A 23,154-nucleotide genomic window follows, 5' to 3' on the forward strand; every position below is an offset into this window, starting at 1 on the left:
GAATTATAAAAGATCATTGACTCTTATTCTGCCTAGGACTCATTTAAATTTGCATAAACGTTTTGTGGTTCCAAAAGAATAAAATAAAAAAGGTCTTCTTAAAGTTATCTCACTCACACACTCGTAAAATTCATATGAACTTTCAGTTCACTTTCCTAATTGTTTAAATAGTTTAAAACCTAGCATTTACTTTTGCACAGAAAATTAATAGCTTTCAATTGGCATTCATTATTGTGCCATGTTACCCTGGAAAAATAAAGGGAAAAACATTGCATAGCTAAAGTAATTTCCGTATAGAAAGTGCAACCCATTCTCTAGTTTGTGTTACTTCTTTTTGTTTGTTTTATTTTTGGAAGCCACATCCGCTGTTGCTCAGGGATTACTTCTGGCTCTGTGCTCAGGAGACCAAATGGAGTGCCAGAGATCCATGCTGGGTCAGCCAGATGCAAGACAAGTGCCCTCCCCATTTTATGCCCTCCCCTGGTTTATGTTACTTCTGAAATGCTTTCCTGTGTTCGCTTTAGTTGAAGGGGGTAGTTGGGGGTTCTACTCTGCTCTGTTCAGGGGCTTTTCCTAGCTCTGTGCTCAGGAGCGACCCCTGGTGGTGCTCAATGGTGCAGTGCTGGGGATTGGAACCACAACTGGCAGACTGACTACAAGGCCTCAACCCTCAAGGTCTCTCTGGCCCTGGACTGCTTCCCTAGTTTTGATCTATGTGTTTGATTCTGAAGCACATTTTACACAGTCCTGGCTAACAGATACAATCATAGAGAACATGCCTGGTGGGAAAAGAAGCACACACATGGAATATGAATCACGGACAATGGTGCATGCAGTGCTGAGAAATTACAGATGTCCAGGTTTCTTTCTGCAAAGAAGGCTTATGAGGCAGAGGTTAAATAACCTGCACACAAACACACACACACACACACACACACACACACACACACACACACACACACCTGAACACCTAAAACCAGCTCTGTGGACTCTTGGATGAGATCACCGAGGGAGGATTCTTTTTTTCTTTTTAACTTTTTATTAAATCACCATGAGATACAGAGATTAAAAAATGGTGGTTGGGGGCCGGAGAGATAGCACAGCGGTATTTGCCTTGCAAGCAGCTGATCCAGGACCTAAGGTGGTTGGTTCGAATCCCGGCGTCCCATATGGTCCCCCGTGCCTGCCAGGAGCTATTTCTGAGCAGACAGCCAGGAGTAACCCCTGAGCACCGCCGGGTGTGGCCCAAAACCAAAAAAAAAAAAAAAAAAAATGGTGGTTGAAGGACCGGAGAGAGAGCACAGCGGTAGGGCATTTGCCTTGAATGCAGCCGACCCAGGACGGATGTGGTTTGAATCCCAGTATCCCATATCGTCCCCTGAGCCTGCCAGGAGCAATTTCTGAGTGCAGAGCCAGGAGTACCCTGAGCACAGCCGGGGGTGACCCAAAAACCAAAATCAAAACATAGCAAAAGAAGTTGGTGATTGAGTTTCAGTCATACAATGTTCCAACATCCATCCCCCTTCACTGGTGTTCATTTCCCACCACCAGTTTTTCCAGTTTCCCTTCTAATTCCCCCCTTCCCAGATTGCTTATATGGTAGATACTTTTATTTTCTCTCTGTCTCTGTCTCTCTGTCTTTCTCTCTGTTTCTCTCTGACTCTGACTCTCTGTTTCTCTATCTCTGTCTCTTCTCTGTCTCTGTCTCTCTCTCCCCCCTTTTAGGCACCATGGTTTGCAATACAGTTGCTAAAGAGATATCATGCGTACCACAAGAAGTGGTCCAAAATGATCATTTCCAACTATTCTATCATAGTGGTCTCTTCTCTGTCCTAACTGCACTCCCCTCACACACACACACACACACACACACACACACACACACACACACCCCTATTGTTTTTGGGTATTACATTAATACTAAGTTTTTTTTTATTATAGCCCATAGATGATGAGTATGATCAACAAGGAAGAATTGATTCTTGCTGTGTGTTCTGTGGCTCCAGAAATACAATGAGGAATTCAGCGAAGGATTGAGTCCTTGTTGCCATGACCTGTAAACTGGGCTTCTTTATTTTTATTCAAGTTCTTCAAAACCCCACTCAGGGGTCCAAAGGTCATGGGCCTGCCAGTGTACATTGTCCCATCTGAATCAGAACAGAATAAAGAACCCGGATGGGGATTGGGAGGGACAGGCAGGGCCAAAGCAGGCAGAAGGGCTGAATCAGGAGCTGCTGGTAAATTAAACCAATGTTTAAAATCTCTCACAGCCAGCCTATCTCAGCACCATATGGCTGCTTACAGTTGTGCAACAGAGACCCACAGAGAGAAGGCAACCTTTGACCTCCACCCACCTGCCCACTGCCCTTCTGCAAACATACACCCCAATGTGGTCTACACTTCCAGTTGCCTGAGGGCCTTTCCCTTCTCCCATTCTGTTCTTGGAATCTCAGCCCCTGGAGGGGAAAAATGTAGAACCTTGTGGGCTGGACTTGCCCCCTGGATATCTGGTGGGTCCCTGACCTCACTCTTCTAGGAATGAAGAAAATTCACCTTAGCAGGGGAACAGAAACAAACTCCAACCAGCATAGGTAGAAATGGAGTTGCTGACAGAGTTTAGAGTTGGTCTGGGAAGAAAGTGGGGGAGAAGTAGCTGAAGAAAAGGCACAGGGATGACAATTAGTAGGGTCACTCTGGGGCCTCAGGGCCCTGAAGAGGACTCAGAGAAACACCTGCCTAGGCTAGTGTCTGCCCTGAGGTAAAGTCACCCTGAGGTAAAGTCAGGCTTCATTGTTGCTGTTTATAGTATTTCTGCTTTACAGCAGAGGAAATTCGTAAGCCAGGAGAGCCAGAGAAATAGTAGAGGAAGTATGGATACAAGCAGCCTCTGGTGGATCCCCTGTGCACTGCTGAGAGTAATCCCTAAGCTAGAGCTAGAGCTAAAGGTATGGCCTAAACTGCCCCCAAAAGAAAAGAAAAACAAGTCATGGTGGAATCAGAGCAATAGTACACAGGAAGGATATTTGCCTTGCATTGGCTGACCCAGGTTTGATTCCTGGCATTCCATATGGTCCCCATAACCCCATAACCCGTCAGGAGTGATTTCTGAGCTTAGAGCCAGGAGAACCCCTGAGTGCTGCAGGTTGTGGCCCAAAAACCAAAAAAGAAAAAGGGAAAAAAAAAGAAAAAACAAGTCTTGGGCTTACTGGCCTGGTCTAGAACTAGTAACCACCCCTTTGCCTAGACCAGTAGTTCTCAAATAGTGGGGCACGCCCTGGGGGGGGGGAAGGGGAGTGAGGCTCCATAAAGGGGGGCATGTTTGACCTCGGCAAACACTGTCATAACAAGCTAAGCCCCGTGTTTCTGTCTCTGTATGTCTCTGGAGCTGAGAGTTTCTGTGTCCTGCTTCCAACCCCAATTCAAAAAGCTATGCATTGCAAAACATGCTCATTGTAGCCATTAATCCAGACATCACCTCTGATTAAAAAAATCAGCTCAAATTATTTTATATATATTTTTGCAGGTGAAAGTTTTTTTAATAAAGATACTATTTACAGTCATGTGGTGGTGGGGGCACAAAAAATGTTTTCTTCTTCCTAGGGGGGCATGACAGAATATAATTGAGAAGCACTGGACTAGACGAAATCATCCCCTGATTAGTGGCCCAAAGTCTGTGCCAGTGAAGTTTATGCCAGGTTGAGGTATGGTTACCCTGAAACAGAAGCGTGTGTGTGTGTGTGTGTGTGTGTGTGTGTGTGTGTGTGTGTGTGTGTGTGTGTGTGTGTGTGTGTCCTCTTCCCATCTTGGCAGTGAAGGGTTATGGCAGGAGGGCACAGTGGGAAAATTAATAAAACAGAAAGGGTGCCTGTCCAAAGGCCCCAAGGTGAGGACCACATTATGTGAGCCACCTTCCTGCCTCCTCTTCCTAGGGTGAAATCCATCTCTGTTTCCTCTCCAGAGGAAACCCACTCTCAGAACTCCTGCATGGATCAACAAGACTGGAGCTGGGACTCTCAAACCAAGAGAGACCAGATGTACCTGCCCGTTCATGATTGGCCAAGATGGACATAGATCTAGAGCTGGACCAATCAGACTGAATCTTCAGTCTTTTCCGGACCTTACTGAAATTTGCTTTTTTTGTTTGTTTGTTTGTTTGTTTGCTTGCTTGTTTTTGGGTCACACCAGGTGGCACACAGCGGTTCCTCTTGGCTATGCGCTCAGAAGTCGCTCCTGGCAGGCTCAGGGGACCATATGGGATGCCAGGAAATGAACCAGTGTTAGCTGCATGCAAGGCAAACGCCCTACCGCTGTGCTATCACTCCAGCCCCCTTTCTGAAATCTGAATAGCATGGGAGGCAGTGCAATGGTGTGATGATGGTATAGACTATAGTGATGGATACATGTGTCTGTGCCTGTGCCAAAACCCAAAGCTGGACCAAGCTTCCTAATGCCAGCTATAGACTCTGTATCAAGGCTGGAGAAAAAGCTGAAAGGACTGAGCACAGCTTTTGCATGCAGAAAGCCAAAGTTCAACCCTCAGTATCATGTGGTCCCCCAGAGTATCACTGGACACAAGAGCAAGCTCTGAGCTGGAAATAGCCCCAGGCTCCACCAAGTGTGCTTCCCCAAACCAAAATAAATAAATAAATATGAATCCATGCAGGTTCATGATTCTAATAAAGATGAGGCTCAGTTGGAAATGGGAGGGTTTGCTCAAGGAAGTCAGAAGTGTCTGTGTCCTTTTGGTCAACTTTATTTTCAACTTAGAAATCCTCTTTTTTTGTCCATTTACTTTGTTTTGGGGTCACACCCAGCAGTGTTTAGAATTACTCTTGGCTCAGCTTTCAAGGGTTATTCGAAGTACCTGGGAACCATATGGAATGCCTGGGATCTAATCTGCATCTGCTGTATGCAAGCATTCAGGGGTTATTCCTGGCTATGTCCTCAGGATTTATCCCTGGCAGTCTCAAGGAGCCTTTTGGGATAGAGCTCAGGTCAGCTGCATGCAAGAGAAAAGCCCCACCCATTTACTACCACTTTGGCCTCTTTACATTCTTTTTGCTTTAAAGTAAGCTCTCCCCTGCCATTCCACTCTGAGATAAAAATCAGAATCCAGTATCTCAAAAGCCTTCAAAATAGACTCACCACGGGCTGGAGCCATAGCACTATGGTAGATTGTTTGCCTTGCACGTGGCTAACCTGGAACAGATGTGGGTTTGATTCCCAGCATCCCACATGATCCCCCAATCCTGCCAGGAACGATTTCTGAGCACAGAGCCTGGATAACCCCTGAGTGCCACCACTAGATAGATAGATAGATAGATAGATAGATAGATAGATAGATAGATAGATAGATAGATAGATAGATAGATAGATAGATAGATAGATAGATAGATAGATAGATAGATAGATAGATAGATAGATAGATAGATAGATGTTTTTGGGTTTTGGGTTTTTGTTTGTTTTTTTTGTTTTTTGTTTTTTTTTTTGGTTTTTGGGTCACATCCAGCAGCACTCAAGGGTTACTCTTGGCTCTACACTCAGAAATCGCTCCTGGCACACTCAAGGAACCATATGGGATGCCAGGATTCGAACCACTGACCTTCTGCATGAAAGGCAAATGCCTTACCTCCATGCTATCTCTCCATCCCAGATAGATGTTTTTTAAAAAAAGACTCACCATCCATTTGTTGATGAGAAAAGCAAGCTGCGTTTTTTGTGATGGAGAGGGGGTCCAAGTCCCAAGATACCTATGATCAGGGCAAGAGCTAGCATATACTCAGACCTGGCCTTGACACAGGAGGATTCTGGGCTATTGAAGCTATGAATGAGGTGCTGGAACATTCTTTCCTTTCCTGCTCCAGCTGAGTTAGAACAAGCTACAAGCTGTGATTCTATGTCAGGTCTTGCTGGGATTTCTCCACTAAGTGAGTTTTTGATGCTCTCTTCCACACACAGCTATATTTGTTTCAAAATGCCATCTTAACAAGTGAGCCTCGAGGACCCGAGAAATAAAACAGCGGGGAACATATTTGCCTTGTACGTGACTGATTCCAGTTCAATACCCGGCACAGCAAATGGTCCCCAAGCATCAACTGAAGTGACTTCTGAGTCAACAGCCAGGAGTAAACTCTGAGCTCCACCAGGTGTGATTCTGAAAATTAAACAAACTGTAAAAATACCCTGGCCAGAAGCTGCTCCCTGAAAATTGTTAGCTGTAACAACACCCTCTAAGAGGGTCTGTCTGACACTCTCCTCAGGCCCCCCACTTTTCCCATTGCCCCCCAATGCTTATCTGGAAAAATGCTTCTGAATGGCTTCCAGAAGAGGACCTTTGGGCTACCCCATATTTCAAAAACCAGAAGACTGTGGAGGGATCCTAAGGATGTGCTCATCAGTTAGTTTGCCTCAGGCACCCCAATATAAAGCTCCATGATCACAGAATCCAGACCAGAAACTAGCTCAAGTGGGGTCAGTCCTGAAAAAAACCTCTGGAGCATTTTCACTCCTGCACACAGAAATGCCTCCTCCATGTGGAACCTTCTTTGGGTGGGAATAGGGAAGTGGTGGGTCACACCTGCCAGTGCTGAGGAGTTTCTCCTGGTTCTGTGCTCAGGGGTCCCTCTTGGCAGTGCCAGGGGACCATCATACGAAGTGCCACAAACCAGTATTCTTTTATTTTTATTTTTAGAGTTACCTATTTTTCCTTTTTTTTTTAAATAATATCTTTATTTAAGCATCATGATTACAAACATGTTTGTAGTTGGGTTTCAGTTATAAAAAAAATTAAGAACACTTCCCTTCACCAGTGCAACATTCCCACCACTAATGCTCCCCCCCCATCTCCCTCCTCCCTAACCCCCTGCCTGTATTCGAGACAGGCATTCTACTTCTCTCACTACCAATGTCATGATAGTTGTTGGTGCAGTTATTTCTCTAATTGAACTCACCACTCTTTGTGGTAAGCTTCATACTGTGCGTGGGTCCTTCCAGCCCTCATCTCTATTGCCTCTGGGTTATTACAATGCTGTCTTTCCTTTTTTTTTTAATAAAACTTCTTCACATTAAGTGGAGATAATTCCTTAAATCTTTCTTTGCATTTATACAAATAGAAGATTATAGAATATAGTATGAACTGTACTATTATGTGACTCAGAAATGTTTGGGAATTTCTTGTTTTTGTTTTTGGTCATTGATAGTTGCTTTAAAAATAAATAAGTTTGGGCCCGGAGAGATAGCACAGCAGCGTTTGCTTGCAAGCAGCCGATCCAGGACCAAAGGTGGTTGGTTCGAATCCCGGGTGTCCCATATGGTCCCCCATGCCTGCCAGGAGCTATTTCTGAGCAGACAGCCAAGAGTAACCCCTGAGCACCGCCGAGTGTGGCCCAAAAACCAAAATAAATAAATAAATAAATAAATAAATAAGTTTGTATTTTCCAGGGTTCTGGACGGCCACCCCTTAGTGCTCAGAGGTCTCCAGGGATACACTTGATAATGCTTGGAAGGCCATGGAAGCCAGAATTAAACCCAGAGTTTAACTCTAGCACTGTACTATCTCTAGGTCTTTAGATTGCGTTTTTATTTTTAAGATTTTAGACTATTTTTCTTAAATCCCATAAAGGAGTGAGATTATTCTGTGTCTATATCTCTCTCAGGGGTCATTCTCGGCAGTGCTAGGGGACCATACAAAGTGCCATAAACCAGTTTTCCGTGCTACCGAGTAAGGATCCATACAGCAGTGTTCTCCAGTCCTGTCGTAACTTAAAGGGTAATTTCACAATGTCTGGGGCCCTCAATGTCCAGCAAGTGAAGCAGGAGGATGTCTCAAATTCCTTGCCTCAAGCACCCACTTAGGTGACACTAACCTGGACTTTCAGATGGAACAATCCATCTAAAAAAGAAAAAGTAATGACATCTACATCACAAATTTGAAGAGAACCTGGGAGAAGCTTCTGCTGGCAGCTCGTGCCATAGTTACCCCTGAAAACTCCACTGATGTCAATGTAATCTCAACCAAGAATATTGACCAGAGAGCTGTGCTGAAGTTTGCTGTTGCCACTGGAGCTACTCTGATCGCTGGCTGCTTCATGCCTGAAACTTTCACTCACCAAATCCAGGCAGCTTTCTCAGAGTCAAGAATTTTGTGGGTACTGATCCCAGGGCCTACCACCAGCCCCTCACAGAGGCATCTCATGTTAATGTGCCTACAATTGCTCTGTGTGACACAGACTCTCCTCTGCACCATGTGAACATTGCCATCCTTTGTAAATAAAACATGGGAGCTCACTCCATGGTTCTCAAGTGGTGGATGCTGGCCCTGGAAGTTCTGAGAATGCAAGGCACCATCTCTCGAGAACACTCATGGGAGGTCATGCCTGATCTCTACTTCTACAGAGATCCTGAGGAGATTGGAAAGGAAGAGCAGGCTGCTGCTGAGAAGGGTGTGACCCCAAAGAGGAATTTCAGGGCAACTGGACTGTTCCAGCTCCTGAATTCACTACTACTCAGCCTGAGGTTGCAGACTGGTCTGCAGCTCCTCCCACTGCTCAGGCCACTGAATGGGTAGGAACCACCACTGAATGGCCTTATGCTGTTTCTTCTAGACTGAAACAGGAATAAAAATCGGGTTGATGGAAAATAAATGAATTTCTAAAAAAATAAATAAAGTGCCATAAATCAAGCTAAAGTTGACCTCACGCAACAAAGGCAAAGTGCCTTATCCCTCTGGCCTTAAAATTTTTTTTGTGTCAACAACCCATGTATCTCCTGCTTTGGGATATACCCATCCAGATGTCAGCACTCCCTCATCCTTGTCTGGAAAAGGATCCTATCTTTGTAGTTACACACACACACGCACACACACACACACACACACACACACACACACACACACACAAACCTTTGCTTCCCTCTAGCCAGGCTTAGTTTTCTCATTTGCAAGGAGCATCCATTCATTCTTTTTTTTTTTTTCATATTTTTTTTATTTTAATTATGACAACAAAGATGTAAAGAAGAGGACAGGGTAAAGTTACAGTGGAAGCCCAATCACCCATAAACAGCATTCTCAGTAGTCCCATCGATGATGTCCCAGCCTTGAACTTTCAGCCAAAGAGCATTTAGAAAAACAAAACTGAACCCATGTACAGTACAATTACTTGTCCCTCAGATCCCCAGTTGTAGTACATACTATTTCTTAGCAGCACACAATATAATCTATAGACATTATACTTATGTAGCTCCTTAAACATTGAGGGCAAAGTACATTTCTCTAGTTCCATGTACATACTACCTAGTTTAAGTTAACCTCAAAAGTTTTAGTGGCTTGTTTTTCTTAAGGGTTGGAGTCAAGGGAACATAGTAAAAAATGGTATTCAATTGGCATTTGTTTGCATAGGCCCACCAAAACATAAGGGACATGGAAAGACAAATTATGGTCTAAATACAAGGAGATCCTAACCCTGAAGTTTCCTGGCACAGGATTGACTCTAGGCTCCAGGCAAATTAGTTTGTTCAATTCAAGTCATCCTCTGTAGTGGCAATACACCTCCATTCCTCACATAGTCTCTGTTGTTGGTATCATGCTTCTGTATTAAAGATCCTGGAGTCTGCATGTCCCATATTGCAGTCAGGATGGTGCATAGCATCCTCTCGTTTCACCTCCCACTTAAGGGGCACTAGAGAGAACCATGTCCTGTAGAGCAGGTCATTGTTGCTATCAAGTCTTCTCGGTGGAAACGGAAGTCTCTTTATAAGAGGTCGATGTCAGACCCTTGGTAGTGTCTTTCCTGGTAGAGGACTGCTTCCCGCTGTTGTTCTAAAAGACCTTGGATGTTTCGTAGATAGCTTGCCTGGTTCCGGCGTGTATGGAGGATGCCCATTCTTCTGAAGCCTGTGCCAGTTCATTATATCAATGTTCAGGGTGTAAGGTACATTGTACTGAGATTTATTAGATAAGAACTTATCTGTATGTATTTTTTTTCCCATTTTAATGTGTCTATGCAAACAAGGATCAATGCCATGGGGCATTATTGGTGCATCTAAAGGCAATAGGGACAAGACCAGAAATTTCCATGACATAGTTGAATCATAGGCATCAAACTGAGGGACAGTTCCACCAACAATCCTTACTTAACAGCTTACAAAGAAAAGATAAGATGAAAAGTGAATAGAAACATCATGGTAGAAGAATATATACAGAGTTACATCAGTTAAAGAAAATACCCATAAAATATTCAAAAGATATGTGTTCAATTTGTGTCCTTCTAAATAGTTCTGGGATTTGTTAGATATGCTGTATGTCTTAGATTAGAGATAAGAACTATGTGTTACTGAAGTTAAAGAAGGGTAAATCGGGGGTACTGAAGGTTGGAAGGAGCAAATGTTCGCGTGGGGGCGCTAGCCCCCGCGCGGTTTGCAAAATGTAGACTGGTATGAGATTACCAGTGACAAACTGATATAGCTGAGCCCCTCTCTGCCACCCACCAGATCCAGCTCCACCCCCTAAGCCCAACCCTAGGCCAGTGTCCCGGTCCGGCCTGGGGGTGGGGAAAAACCCAGAGTGCCCTGTCAGCTCCTCCCAGAAACCCACCTGGAGATCCGGAGGAATGGGGGAGAGGGAGGTCGTGTGACCCAATTGCGGACCCCCCTGACCCTGGGCTGGACTTAAAGGCCGCTGGCCCATGAGGGGTCTGCCAGCTGGCCGTCCATGCCGGCTAAAATCTTGCTCCGGGAAGGGAGAGAGACCTCCCAAGCCCGAAGTTCAGGGACTGGAGCCCCCCCCCCCCCCCCCCGGCCAGTGTCCCGGTCCGGCCTGGGGGTGGGGAAAAACCCAGAGTGCCCCGTCAGCTCCTCCCAGAAACCCACCTGGAGATCCGGAGGAATGGGGGAGAGGGAGGTCGTGTGACCCAATTGCGGACCCCCCTGACCCTGGGCTGGACTTAAAGGCCGCTGGCCCATGAGGGGTCTGCCAGCTGGCCGTCCATGCCGGCTAAAATCTTGCTCCGGGAAGGGAGAGAGCCATTCATTCTAAAAGTTGGTGCTGAGCACCTAATGTGACAGGCATTTTGCTAGGCCATGGATAGGAGCAGGATAAATGATAGATGGATAATAGATAGAAATATACAGAAAATGAGATAGGGATAAATGGCAGAAAAAATAGATTATAGACTGGCAGGAATAGGTACTAGAAAGAGAAAGATGATAGATGATAGATAGATAGATAGATAGATAGATAGATAGATAGATAGATAGATAGATAGATAGATAGATAGATAGATAGATAGATAGATAGATAGATAGACAGACAGACAGACAGACAGACAGACAGACAGGCAGGCAGGCAGGCAGGCAGGCAGGCAGGCAGGCAGGCAGGCAGGCGGGCAGGCAGACAGACAGACAGACCATAAGCAGAGAAAGCACCCAAGAAAGACTCTGGAATCACAATGTCAAGCCTTCATGTTGTCTCATGACTAGAGAACATTGATGCAACAAGACAGGAACAGAGACCTGAGAGTGTGTGGGCAAAGACCTCTATAGTGTACAAGAGACCAGGAGGAGGTAACATGGAAGTCACAGCCCCAGAGTTTAAAGCTTTGACCTAGAAAGTGGTACCGTGCTTTCTTCACAGCCCCTGAGCAGTCTTGCTGCCCTGCCATATAGACAGCTGGAGAATACAGATGTGGCCCAGGAACTGGAGACCATCAGGCTTATTGCTATTAATGGGAGAATGAATTGGGTGGACAGCTCATAGCAGCCTTCTCAAAGAAGTCCTGTCTGTTACCCATGAGTTCCAATGAATCTCAGGTCCTACTGAGACTGATCCAGGGTTCCTTGTTCTTGGGAGATGAATTTTGTGCCACTTGGCCAAGTCAAACTTTTTCCTTTCTTCTTTTTTGTTTTTGTTTTGGGACCACACCTGGTGACTCTCAGGGGGTTACTCTTGGTTATGTGCTCAGAAATCACTCCTGGCTTGGGGGGGCAATATGGGATGCTGGGGAATCGACCTTCGGTCTGTCCTAGGCTAGCACAGGCAAGGCAGATGCCTTACTGCTTGCGCCACCGCTCCGGCCCCAAACTTGTTCCTTTCTGACTTTGATCTTGACTCCAGACAAAACAAGGAAACAGAATCCACCTGCCAAGGGCTCCACTCCCAGATTCCACCTGCCACCTGTAGAACTTCCTGTTCCTCAAACCAAGTTCAAACACCATGCAATGATTCACATCCCATCCTTTCTGCACAGAAAGAGAGAGAGGGAGAGAAAAAGAAAGAAGGAAGGAAAGGAAGGAAGGAAGGAAGGAAGGAAGGAAGGAAGGAAGGAAGGAAGGAAGGAAGGAAGGAAGGAAGGAAGGAAGGAAGGAAGGAAGGAAGGAAGGAAGGAAGGAAGGAAGGAAGGGAGGGAGGGAGGGAGGGAGGGAGGGAGGAAGGAAGGGAGGTAGGGAGGGAGGGAAAGAGAAAGAAAGAAAGAAAGAAAGAAAGAAAGAAAGAAAGAAAGAAAGAAAGAAAGAAAGAAAGAAAGAAAGAAAGAAAGAAAGAAAGAAAGAAAGAAAGAAAGAAAGAAAGAAAGAAAGAAAGAAAGAAAGAAAGAAAGAAAGAAAGAAAGAAAGAAAGAAAGAAAAGAAAGAGAGAGAGAGAGAGAAAGAAAGAAAGAAAGAAAGAAAGAAAGAAAGAAAGAAAGAAAGAAAGAAAGAAAGAAAGAAAGAAAGAAAGAAAGAAAGAAAGAAAGAAAGAAAGAAAGAAAGAAAGAAAGAAAGAAAAAGAAGAAAGGGTGAATCAAGGTTCAAGGGGCTGGAGTGATAGTATAACAGGTAGGGCTCTTGCCTTGGAATGTCAACCTGGGTTCAATACATGGTATGGTCACCCCACATCCCACCAAGATGAACTCAGAGCCAGGAGTAATTCTGGAGCAACACTGGATGTGTCTCCAAAACAAACTAAGACTCAAATCTGGAAAAGACACTAACTGTAATGGCCTATAACAGCCTGAAAGCCAAGGAGAGGTGCTAACAGCCTCAGACTCAGTGGAAGAGTCTGGAGACTAGAGATATGGGCACACTCTGGGACTGGCTCCCACCTCTCTCACTAATGAGGCCTCTCTACCACACATACCTCTTCTGCAGCAGCTCAGGGGACAGCTCTTCTGCAGGCAAAACCTTCCTGTTAGCTTGCCAGGGAGATGGGTCTTTGCAGGAACTCAAGGCCTCTCACAAACAAGGTTGCCTCATTTGCCACTAAAGCATTGTCACAGGAAATATTAGATCCAAGAGAAAAAAGACTGTAGGTCTCAATCTTCCAGGGGTAGTCCTAGAAACAGACTGCTCTAGCGGGGAGCAGACAACCCATTCATTCCCTTTCCATCTTTCTTTCCCCAGCCACAAGGCAAGGGTGATTTGAATCCCAAGAATTGATCTGATGGTAGCATGAAGGTAGGTGTTTGCTTTGCATGCAGAAGGTCGGTGGTTCGAATCCCGGCATCCCATATGGTCCCCGAGCCTGACAGGAGCAACTTCTGAGCGTAGAGCTAGGAGTAACCCCTGAGCGCTGCTGGCTGTGACCCAAAAACCAAAAACCAAAAAAAAAAGAATTGATCTGATGGGCTGAAGCGATAGCACAGCGGTAGGGCATTTGCCTTGATTGAGAAGAACTCAGGAGGGACCAGGTTTGATTCCCGGGCCCCCAGCCTGCCAGGGGTAATTTCTGAGTGAAGAATTGATCTGATGGCTTGTTTCCTGAGGAGATCAGCCACACAAGGAAGTAGAAAGCCCATCTCTGAAGAGGAAGTATGAGCAGGCCTCACAAGAGAAAGGGCCAGAATACAGGAGAGGAGAAGAGACGGTTTGGGGCAGAAGCAATAGTACAGTGAGTAAGGCCTTATAAGGGGTCAAACTGGGTTCAATTCCCAGCATCCCATAAGGCCCCCAAGCATCTCCAGGCAGGGGTGATTCCTGAGTGCAGGACCACCAGGTGTGGTAAAAGAATAAAAGGAGAGGGTTTTCACAGAGCTTGCTTCGAGGAGACTGCATGCACATGAAGTGACACCCATGTTCACATGCACCATGTGACCATATACATACCAGTGCATACATGCACATGAGTGTATGCATACATACAAAGATGCATATCCCATTATATATTATGCATACAGGCATGTAGTACATGCATCACATGCCACGCACATGAACCTATGTGCCCTAGAAACACATGCGTAGCTATAGAGACGCACATACTTGAGTGCATGTGGGCACATGGCGAGCACAGGTGCATGTCCACAGATGCCCATGTACCCATACAAATACATGCAAATACACACATGAATATGTACTGTACACACATCTCCACATACCCAAACATACATGTGAGCACATGGGCTCATACACTTAGTGAAGACTTACACAGTTGACAAGTTCAACTTTAAATGTCCTCTATAGTACTTCTGTTTGTTTTGGAAGCACACCCGGTGATGGTGGTGATGGTGGTGGTGGTGGTGGTGGTGGCGGCGTTCAAGGATTTCTTCTGGAGTTCCAGGAATCACTCCTGGAAGTCTCAAAGGACCATATGGGATGCTAGGGGTCAAACATTTATGCCCAGTTTTTTCCCAATATCTATGCTCAACATTTATGCCCAGTTTTTTCTTTTTTGGTGAATATCCTGAGTATTTTAAAAGAAAATATAAAGTGTACCCTCTCACTCATAACTTAAATGGTATTAACTAGAGAGCTTTTGAAATATTACAGAAAGATGGTAGGTAGCCCCTACGTTCATGCAAGCCCCCTAGAATTTTAAGCAAAAGGATGGAGACGTTGGTAGGGTCCAGCCCACTGGCCCGCCCCACTGTACGGTTTGAGGGGTGAAAACCAGGAGCTGCGAGTCCTCCCAATCCTCCGGGCAGCTCAACTGGGGAGCACCCGGGGCTGGTGACCTATTTTGCAGGACCAGTCCCAGGAGCAGACAGAGGAGCCTCTGCAAGCTTGGAAGCCTCCAGGGGCGATCCAGTGGGGGTGTCGCTGAGGGCCAGGGATGCAGCCGGGCCTGGGGACCTGCAAGCTGCGGTAACAAGAGTGGGGTGGAGGTAGGCGGGCTGGTTTTGGGGGGGATCCCGGGAACCGAGGTGATATCTTGGAAAGAGGAAGGGGTCTGGGATGAGCCCAGAGTGATAACCCAAGGTCAAGGTCAGGAGACGACCGGGGTGTCCCTGCCACCCTCTGGGGGGGGTAGGGGAGCCCACGTGGAGAAGCGGCGAGCTTAGGAGCCTCCGAGGGTGAAGCAGCTGGCACCCGGGGAGTGAAAGAGGAAATCCCTGCCCAGCCCAGCCCTGCCCAGCGCGGCGTTGCAAAGTGGGGCGCTGGGTGGAACCTGCAAAGGTGAAGGAGCTGAGCTCTGAGGCCCGGCCTGGGTAGTGGGAGAGAGATCCCAGGTGGGTGATGGACTGGGGGGCGATGCTGAATTCGGGAGAAGGAGCCCAGATCCTCCAAGAGTCTCAAATAGGGGTGCACCAAACGGGGTGCGGGATGGGATCTAGACTTTGAGGAAGGAATGATGCGGTGACCCGGGCGGGCCTGGGGCTTAGGCGGGGGAATGCAATGGGTAGAGGGGCGCGGGGTACCCTGGCGGGGGGGTTCTCCAAACTCTGAGGCTTCTGGAAAAATCCACAGATCTTTTCTGGGGTGCCTGGAGAAGGGCTAAGAAAGGAGCCCAGTAGGCCGAGTTAATTCTCAAGGCGGGACCTTGCAAGAAGGGGCCCGAAATGCAAGAACTGGGAGATTGCCAGGGTGTAGACGCCCATCTGGAAACTCCGGGGTGGGGGGAAAACCTTATATTTCTGGGTGCCTACGGCTTTAAGAATGACAGCCGTGACGTGCGGGGTCCCTATAATGAGGGTTTGGGGGCGTGTCAGGAAGTGGATCGTTGCTCCGCCTCTCCAGGGGACTTGCGGCCTAGGTGGGGTGGTTTGGAGGCTCCAGGCTGGTTCAGATGCTCGGAAAGGCGGCGCGGCCTGGACACCCAGGGGCCCGGCCCATCCCCGCGTGCTTCGGGCCTGCTCCCTGAAACCCTCTGGCCGCCCGCTGCACCCCTCTCCGGCGCCTGCCACCTCCTTCCACCCTTCTGTTCGCTGCAGGCCTCTCCCAGCAAACCCCTTGCCTTCCTCACTTCCCTTGCCTGCCCCCTTCTCCCAGCTCCTCCTCTCCCTGTTCATCCTTGCCTCTCCCTTCCCCACCCTCTTTCAACTGGCCTGGACTTCCCTGTCTTGTCCTGCTCTAGCCTGATCCTTAGCTGACCCCTCATTCCTTCTCTGTGTCTTGGGGAGGGGGGTGTCCTGCAACTTGTGACTCTGAGCCCCAAACCTCTCTAACCTAGACCTAGCTGGAAAGGCCTCTCTCTGGGCTATTGTGGGTTCACACACACACACCCCTACCCATGACAGTTGTTCTGAAAGCTCTAAAAGTGAGCTCTAACTCTCTGGTGACCCCAGCTCTTCTGCCACCATGAACAGGGCCCCCCTGAAGCGGTCCCGGATCCTGCACATGGCGCTGATGGGGACAGCTGACCCCTCCCGGGAGGCCAGCGAAGAGGCCAGGCCCTTCGTGCTGCGGGCCTTGCAGATCGCGCTGGTGGTCTGCCTCTACTGGGTCACCTCCATCTCCATGGTGTTCCTGAACAAATACCTGCTGGACAGCCCCTCCCTGCAGCTGGACACCCCCATCTTTGTCACCTTCTACCAGTGCCTGGTGACCACCCTGCTATGCAAGGGCCTTAGCACCCTGGCCATCTGCTGCCCGGGGGCCGTGGAGTTCCCCGCCCTGGACCTGGACCTCGGGGTGGCCCGGAGCGTGCTGCCCCTGTCGGTAGTCTTCATCGGCATGATCACCTTCAACAACCTCTGCCTCAAGTACGTGGGAGTGGCCTTCTACAACGTGGGCCGCTCGCTGACCACGGTCTTCAACGTGCTGCTCTCCTACCTGCTGCTCAGGCAGACCACCTCCTTCTACGCCCTGCTCAGCTGTGGTGTCATCATCGGTGAGCCAGGCCCACGGGGAAGGAGGGTGAAAGGGAATGGGCAGGCTCAACCTTTGGAGAAAATTTTCTTCTGGACATTTTTTTTGGGGGGGGACAAACCCGGCATCACTCAGGGGTTACTCCTGGCTCTGTGCTCAGAAATTGCTTCTGGCTCCAGGATATCATATGGGATGCGAGGGATCGAACCCACATTCGTCCTGGGTCAACAGCTTGCAAGGCAAATGCCCTACCACCGCTATGCTACCACTTCGGTCCTAGACATCTTTTTTTTTGTTTGTTTTTTGTTTTTGGATCTTACCCATCAGCGCTTAGGGGTTACTCCTGGCTCTACCCTCAGATATTGCTCCTGGCAGGCTCGGGAGACCATATGGGATGCCGGGATTTGAACCACTTGACTTTCTGTATGTAAGGCAAATGCCTTACCTCCATGCCATCTAGCCGGCCCGACATCTTAAGGAAAACCCTGGGTATCAGAAACAGGAAGTCATTTGCTGTCACTCAACATGAGAGGGTTCCGCCAGGGCTGCATTTCACATAGGGTGGGTGGGATCATAATCTGGGTTTCACAGCAAGACAGTCAAGGCACAGAGAGGTTCAGTAGCTTGTCTAGGGTCACGCAGCTGAACAGTGGCCAAAATGGCTGATCTCTAGCACTCAAGCGCTCCTCTGCTGCACTCAGGAGCAACAAGGTCCTGACTTCTCTATCAGTGGTTTTTTCCCTAGAGGATAAATCATGCAACTTTCTGACTTTGCAGGGTCATGAGGATGCCTTGCTGATGGAAAGAGATACACTTTGAGAAGCCTTAGTTCTCTTCCTGAACTTGGCCTGCAGGAAATAGTCGTTTATGGTGGGAGAGGAAGGAAATACACCCACGGGTGCTCAGGGTTTACTCAGAGGGCTCTGAGATCAGGGATCACTCTTGGTATGTCTTGGGAACTCGTCGGGGTGTCAGGGATCAAACATGTATCTTCCCTCATTCAAGGCAAGTATCCTACCTATTGAACTATCACTCCAGCCCCTAAAATAATCATTCATGATGGATGACATGGTGCCCATCAGCCACTTGTGCCATCTCCTTAACTTCCCAGAGGTGCCCAGGGTGGTCCTATCACTTTGATCATCTCATATAACTGAGGAAACTGAGGTTTGGAGACATTTGGTGGCTTGCCCAGGTCCATGCCGCTATCTACATTCAGCAGGGAGGAAACAAAACTAGTCTAGCTAGACTCTGCTCTTCTAGGGCCACCTACCCCCAGGCCTTATCCTTGAGTTGCACTCACCAATGTGAAAGCTACTGGCCACCCGCTTCTGTTTCCAGTCACCCAAGGTGCAGTGTTTGAGATTCAGTTTCTCAGACACAGGGGTTGTAAGCTGAATCCGTGGCTGTACTTCAAGTACTCAGTAGCCGATAGAGGTCTGTGGCCACTGCATTGGATGTGGCAGCTATATTGAACTGTGCAGGTTCCGTGGAAGCAGGTTTCATGGGGGGTAGAGGGTATGTACTCCATGTCTTGGGTTCAACCCTTGGTAAAACACCCAGAAGTTTTATTAGGCAGCACCATAGGTCAGAGACTTCCCTTTACTCCTCAACTCTACTTCCTAGGGTTCTACCATCTGGAAACATGAGATCTTGATCTGGACCCAGCCAGGCCTTTTCTGCTGAAGTATAGTTAGTTGGCCTAGCTGGCCTACATCCTTTTCCACTGCTATCCCCAAGTCCCAGGCCCAGATGCTCCAATTGCAGGAAAGTTGTACCCCAATGGGCCGGAGTGATAGCACAGCAGTAGGGCATTTGCCTTGCATGCAATTGACCCAGGACGGACCACAGTGCATTCCTCCGGCGTCCCATATGGTCCCCCAAGCCAGGAGCAATTTCTGAGCACATAGTCAGGAGTAACCCCTGAGCATCATAGGTGTGGCCCAACACCCCCCCTCAAAAAAATGTTGTATCCCCAGCCTCCACTAGGCCTAGAAAAGCAGCTCCATCATGGGATCCTGCTGGTTCCAGATCTTTGATGGAGCAGAGGTGTGAGGGGGACTACTAGGACCTCTGGGAGACCTCCCCACCACAGTGGAGCAGGAAGCGGCTCCTAAACCTTATTTGCCAAAGGTTCCCTCTGAGGACCCTTCAGGCCTGCTAACCCTATAAATGATGAAGGTGAATCCCTCATGGGAGACATGTTAGAGTTCCAGAAAGTTGTTCAGGAAATGTCAGAAGGGGATCCTGTAGCTGGTGGTGAGATACTTTCAGACAAGGGACATCATTGACTGTTGTAGGGACCAAGTGCCAAGGATGAATGGGGCTCCCTGCTGAACAGAACTGGCAGGTAGCTACAGGGTTTCCCCTTCTTTCTCCCCACCAGAAAAGCTGCCTCCTCCTGCTCTTTCCTCCCTCTACTCCTCCTCTATGTCCTCTCCCCCTCCTCCTGGCCACCAGAACAAACTTGATCTTTATCAGGGATCATGTCCTAGCTCACTTTAAATCCTCCTTCTGGAAATGGGGGGTGGGTAAAAAAAATAAAACACCAAATTAAATAAATCCTCCAGACCACCCTAGTAACTAGCTCCATCCACTTTTTGTCCCTCCAACAGTCAGTTGGTGGCTAGGTTCAGGTCAAGACTCCAGCAGAGGGCACAAATGATCACACAGTGGTAGGGTGTTTGCCTTGTATATGTCCAACGCCAGATAGACCCTGGTTCGACTCCTGGCATCCCATAATGTCCCCCGAGCCTGCTAGGAACAATTTCTGAGCACAGAGCCAATAGTAACCCGTGGTGTAACCACCAGGTGTGGCAAAAAAAAAAAAAAAATTGATTCCAGCAGAGGAGAGACCAAAGGTTTGAGTTTGGGAATAATCCTGAGAGGGCTGGGAGGACACAGGATGGCCACAATCCCCTAAGAAATGCAGCTCCTTCTGGTTACCAGTGGAGAGTAAACTGGCCACACAGCCAATGGGAAAGGGAACTCAAAGAAGTCAGTGGTCCACTTTCTTCCTGCCACCAGCCTCCAAATAGACCCCAAATCTCCCTCAGACACCCCATACTTTTCCTCTTTCCCAGATGCTGCAAAAGGTATACATATGATACCAGCCTTCTGGGAAAGTGGGACCTGGCTAAGGAGACAGCTTTCGTCAAAGGCAGCCCAGAACAAAAGGGAAGAGCCCTTGTGTGGTGCCACAGCTTTGTGTTCTGGGCACTCTGTAGAAACTTGATCCTCAAAATCTCATTGAAGTTCCAGAAAGAGGGGCCAAAGAGATAGCATGGCGTTTGCCTTTCATGCAGAAGCTCATTGGTTCGAATCCCGGCATCCCATATGGTCCCCTGAGCCTACCAGGAGAGATTTCTGAGCTTAGAGCCAGGAGTAACCCCTAAGCGCTGCTTGGTGTGACCCAAAAAAAAAAAAAAAAAAAGTTCCAGAAAGAAGAAAGAAACTTTTGACCTTGAATCAGAGAGATAAGTGCATGGCTGCCTCTTGGAGGCCGAGCTGGTGGTGGCTAGTGGAAGGCCTGAGCAGATCTGTGGATAGAGTGGACCCAAGATGAATCTTTCAGAAAAAGGAATTGATCTAGTCATCATTCCCACCAGCAGAAATATAGAGTCCCTTTCTCCCCCCCCCCCATCCACACCATTCTTGGTTGTTCTTGGTTTTGTTGTATTTGTTTTATATATTTTATGTGTCTCTGGGGTATGAGATGGTATCTCATTGTTGTTTTGATTTGCTACTCCCTGATGATAAATTATGTGGAGCATTTTTATGTGTCTTTTGGCCATCTGTATTTCTTTGGTGAAGTTTCTGTTCATCTCTTCTCCCCCATTTTTTGATGAGTTGGCCTATTTTTTTTTTTTTTTTTGCTTGTTTAACTCTACCAGTGCCTTGTATAACATAGATATTAAAGCCTTATCAAATGAGTACTGGGCAAATAATTTCTTCCAAACTCAATTATAAACAACTTTGTGACTGTGTATCACACAATAATTCAATTTTAATGTATTAAATTTTTAACAAATTAAAAAGATGGGGCCAGAGCAAAACAGTAAGGCATGCAGCTGACCCAGGATGGACCTGGGTTTGATCCCCGGCATCCCATCCGCGTTTGGCCCAAAAATCAAAAAAAAAAGAAAGAAAGAAAAGAAAAGAAAAGAAAAGAAAAGAAAAGAAAAGGAGGGAGGGAAAGAAAGAAATTAAAAAAAAAAAGTCTTGGGGCTGGAGCGGTGGCGCAAAGCTGTAAGGCATCTGCCCAAGTCTTGCCCTACCCAAGTTGGATCCCTGGTATTCCATATGGTCCCCAACCCATCAAGTATGATTCCTGAATGCAGTGCTAGGAGTAAGCCCTGAGCATTGCAAGGTGTGACCCCCCCAAAATAATTCATCTTAAAAAAGAGGGACTGTCCCCCCATGACCTCAGGGTCACAAGTGTGCAAACTCAGTGAGGTTGCCCACTTCAGTTTCATTGGTGTCAAAAGCCAACTTCCAGACCTGAAATAAAATGCCTCTTCCCTAAGTACCCACTTCACATATCACCTCCTTTCCCAGAGGTCCCAGCTTTCTCCAAGCTCCCCCACTGTTTCACGGCCTCTTTACAAGGTAAATAAGGAGTCTTTGGTTCTTGACGTGAAGTCCACCACATAGAGTAGTGAGTTTAGTTAGAGAGATGACTACACTAATTATTATGACAATGTTAATGAGAGAAGTACAATTCCTGTCTCGAATACAGACAGGGGTGGGGGGAGGAGGGTGATGGGGGGGGGGCATTGATGATGGGAAGGTTGCACTGGTGAAGGGGGTGTTCTTTTTGCGACTGAAACCCAGCTACAATCATGTATGTAATCATGGTGCTTAAATTTTTTTTATAAAAAGGAAAAATAAATAGTCTTCCTGCACTAGAATGTAGATGAGCTGGACCGGGTAGTCTCCCAGCCTCTCTCCTTTCTGTCCCCACTCACTTCTCTTTTTCTTCCCACCACAGGAGGCTTCTGGCTCGGTGTGGACCAGGAGGGGGCAGAGGGCACCCTGTCCTGGGTGGGCACCCTCTTCGGCGTGCTGGCCAGCCTCTGCGTCTCGCTCAACGCCATCTACACCAAGAAGGTACTGCCAGCCGTGGACGGCAGCATCTGGCGCCTGACCTTCTACAACAATGTCAACGCCTGTGTCCTCTTCCTGCCGCTGCTCCTGCTACTGGGCGAGCTCCATGCCCTGAGCAACTTCCCGCTACTGGCCAGTGCCCACTTCTGGGCCATGATGACTCTGGGAGGCCTGTTTGGCTTTGCCATTGGCTACGTGACAGGGCTGCAGATCAAGTTCACCAGCCCCCTGACACACAATGTGTCGGGCACGGCCAAGGCGTGCGCCCAGACAGTGCTGGCCGTGCTCCAGTTCGAGGAGACCAAGAGCTTCCTCTGGTGGGGAAGCAACTTGTTGGTGCTGGGCGGTTCCTTTGCCTACACCTGGGTCCGGGGCTGGGAGATGAAGCGGACTCCTCAGGAGCCCAGCCCCAAAGATGAAGAGAAAGGCAGCCTAGGCGTCTGAGCTTCTCACCCTGCCCAGGAGGCACCCCAGGAGGCCCCTGCCATGCAGGGAATATGGTTGGGGAATTGCCCTGGAGAGGGCAGCCCACAGACGGCCACAGGGGGTCACTGTGGGTCGTGTTTACCCATCAGTACCTGGGGGTTGAAATGCAACCCCAAGTTTTTCAGAGTGGCCAAGCCTGTCTTCACCCCCTTCCCTCATCCTGGGACTTTTATTTTTTCCAAGGGAGGAAATAGGCAGTTTCCTATTGGAAACTATTTCCTATTTCCTCATGGAAATAGGCAGTTAGGTTCTCTGGAAGAGCATTAATTCTTGGAGTGGAGGGAAGGGGCATTGCTCTCACCCCATTCCACTCCCTCGACCTTCTACCTCCAAGTGACCTTCGGGGTTGGGGCCACAACTTTGAAAGGGATGATAGTGGCAAGGTGGCTGGTCTGCACTTCTACTCAGGGCAGATTGGTTGCATCCCATCATGGGCTATCTGAAGGGATTCAATGCACCCCCACTTCTCTTGGTACAGGGCTAATGGGCAACATTGCCTTGGCCCCCATGTCCAGGAAGGGGCTACACAGACATGCCTTGCCATGTAGACTGACAGGCCATGTGGAAGCAGGT

General features: G+C 48.0%; 1 protein-coding gene and 1 pseudogene across 1 annotated transcript; both read left to right on the plus strand.

Annotated features, from left to right (window-relative positions):
- The first annotated feature begins 7,779 nt into the window (after positions 1-7,779).
- LOC126018599 (40S ribosomal protein SA-like) lies at positions 7,780-13,038 on the plus strand (annotated as a pseudogene).
- A 3,370-nt stretch (positions 13,039-16,408) lies between these two features.
- SLC35C1 (solute carrier family 35 member C1) lies at positions 16,409-22,761 on the plus strand. The gene is made up of 2 exons (XM_049779725.1): positions 16,409-17,011; positions 21,980-22,761. The coding sequence occupies exons 1-2, from the start codon at positions 16,480-16,482 to the stop codon at positions 22,537-22,539; spliced, it is 1,092 nt and encodes a 363-aa protein (XP_049635682.1). The 5' UTR covers positions 16,409-16,479; the 3' UTR covers positions 22,540-22,761.
- The last annotated feature ends 393 nt before the right edge of the window (positions 22,762-23,154 follow it).

This window comes from Suncus etruscus, chromosome 9, assembly GCF_024139225.1.
Source record: "Suncus etruscus isolate mSunEtr1 chromosome 9, mSunEtr1.pri.cur, whole genome shotgun sequence".
In the NCBI taxonomy this organism is placed as follows: domain Eukaryota; kingdom Metazoa; phylum Chordata; class Mammalia; order Eulipotyphla; family Soricidae; genus Suncus; species Suncus etruscus.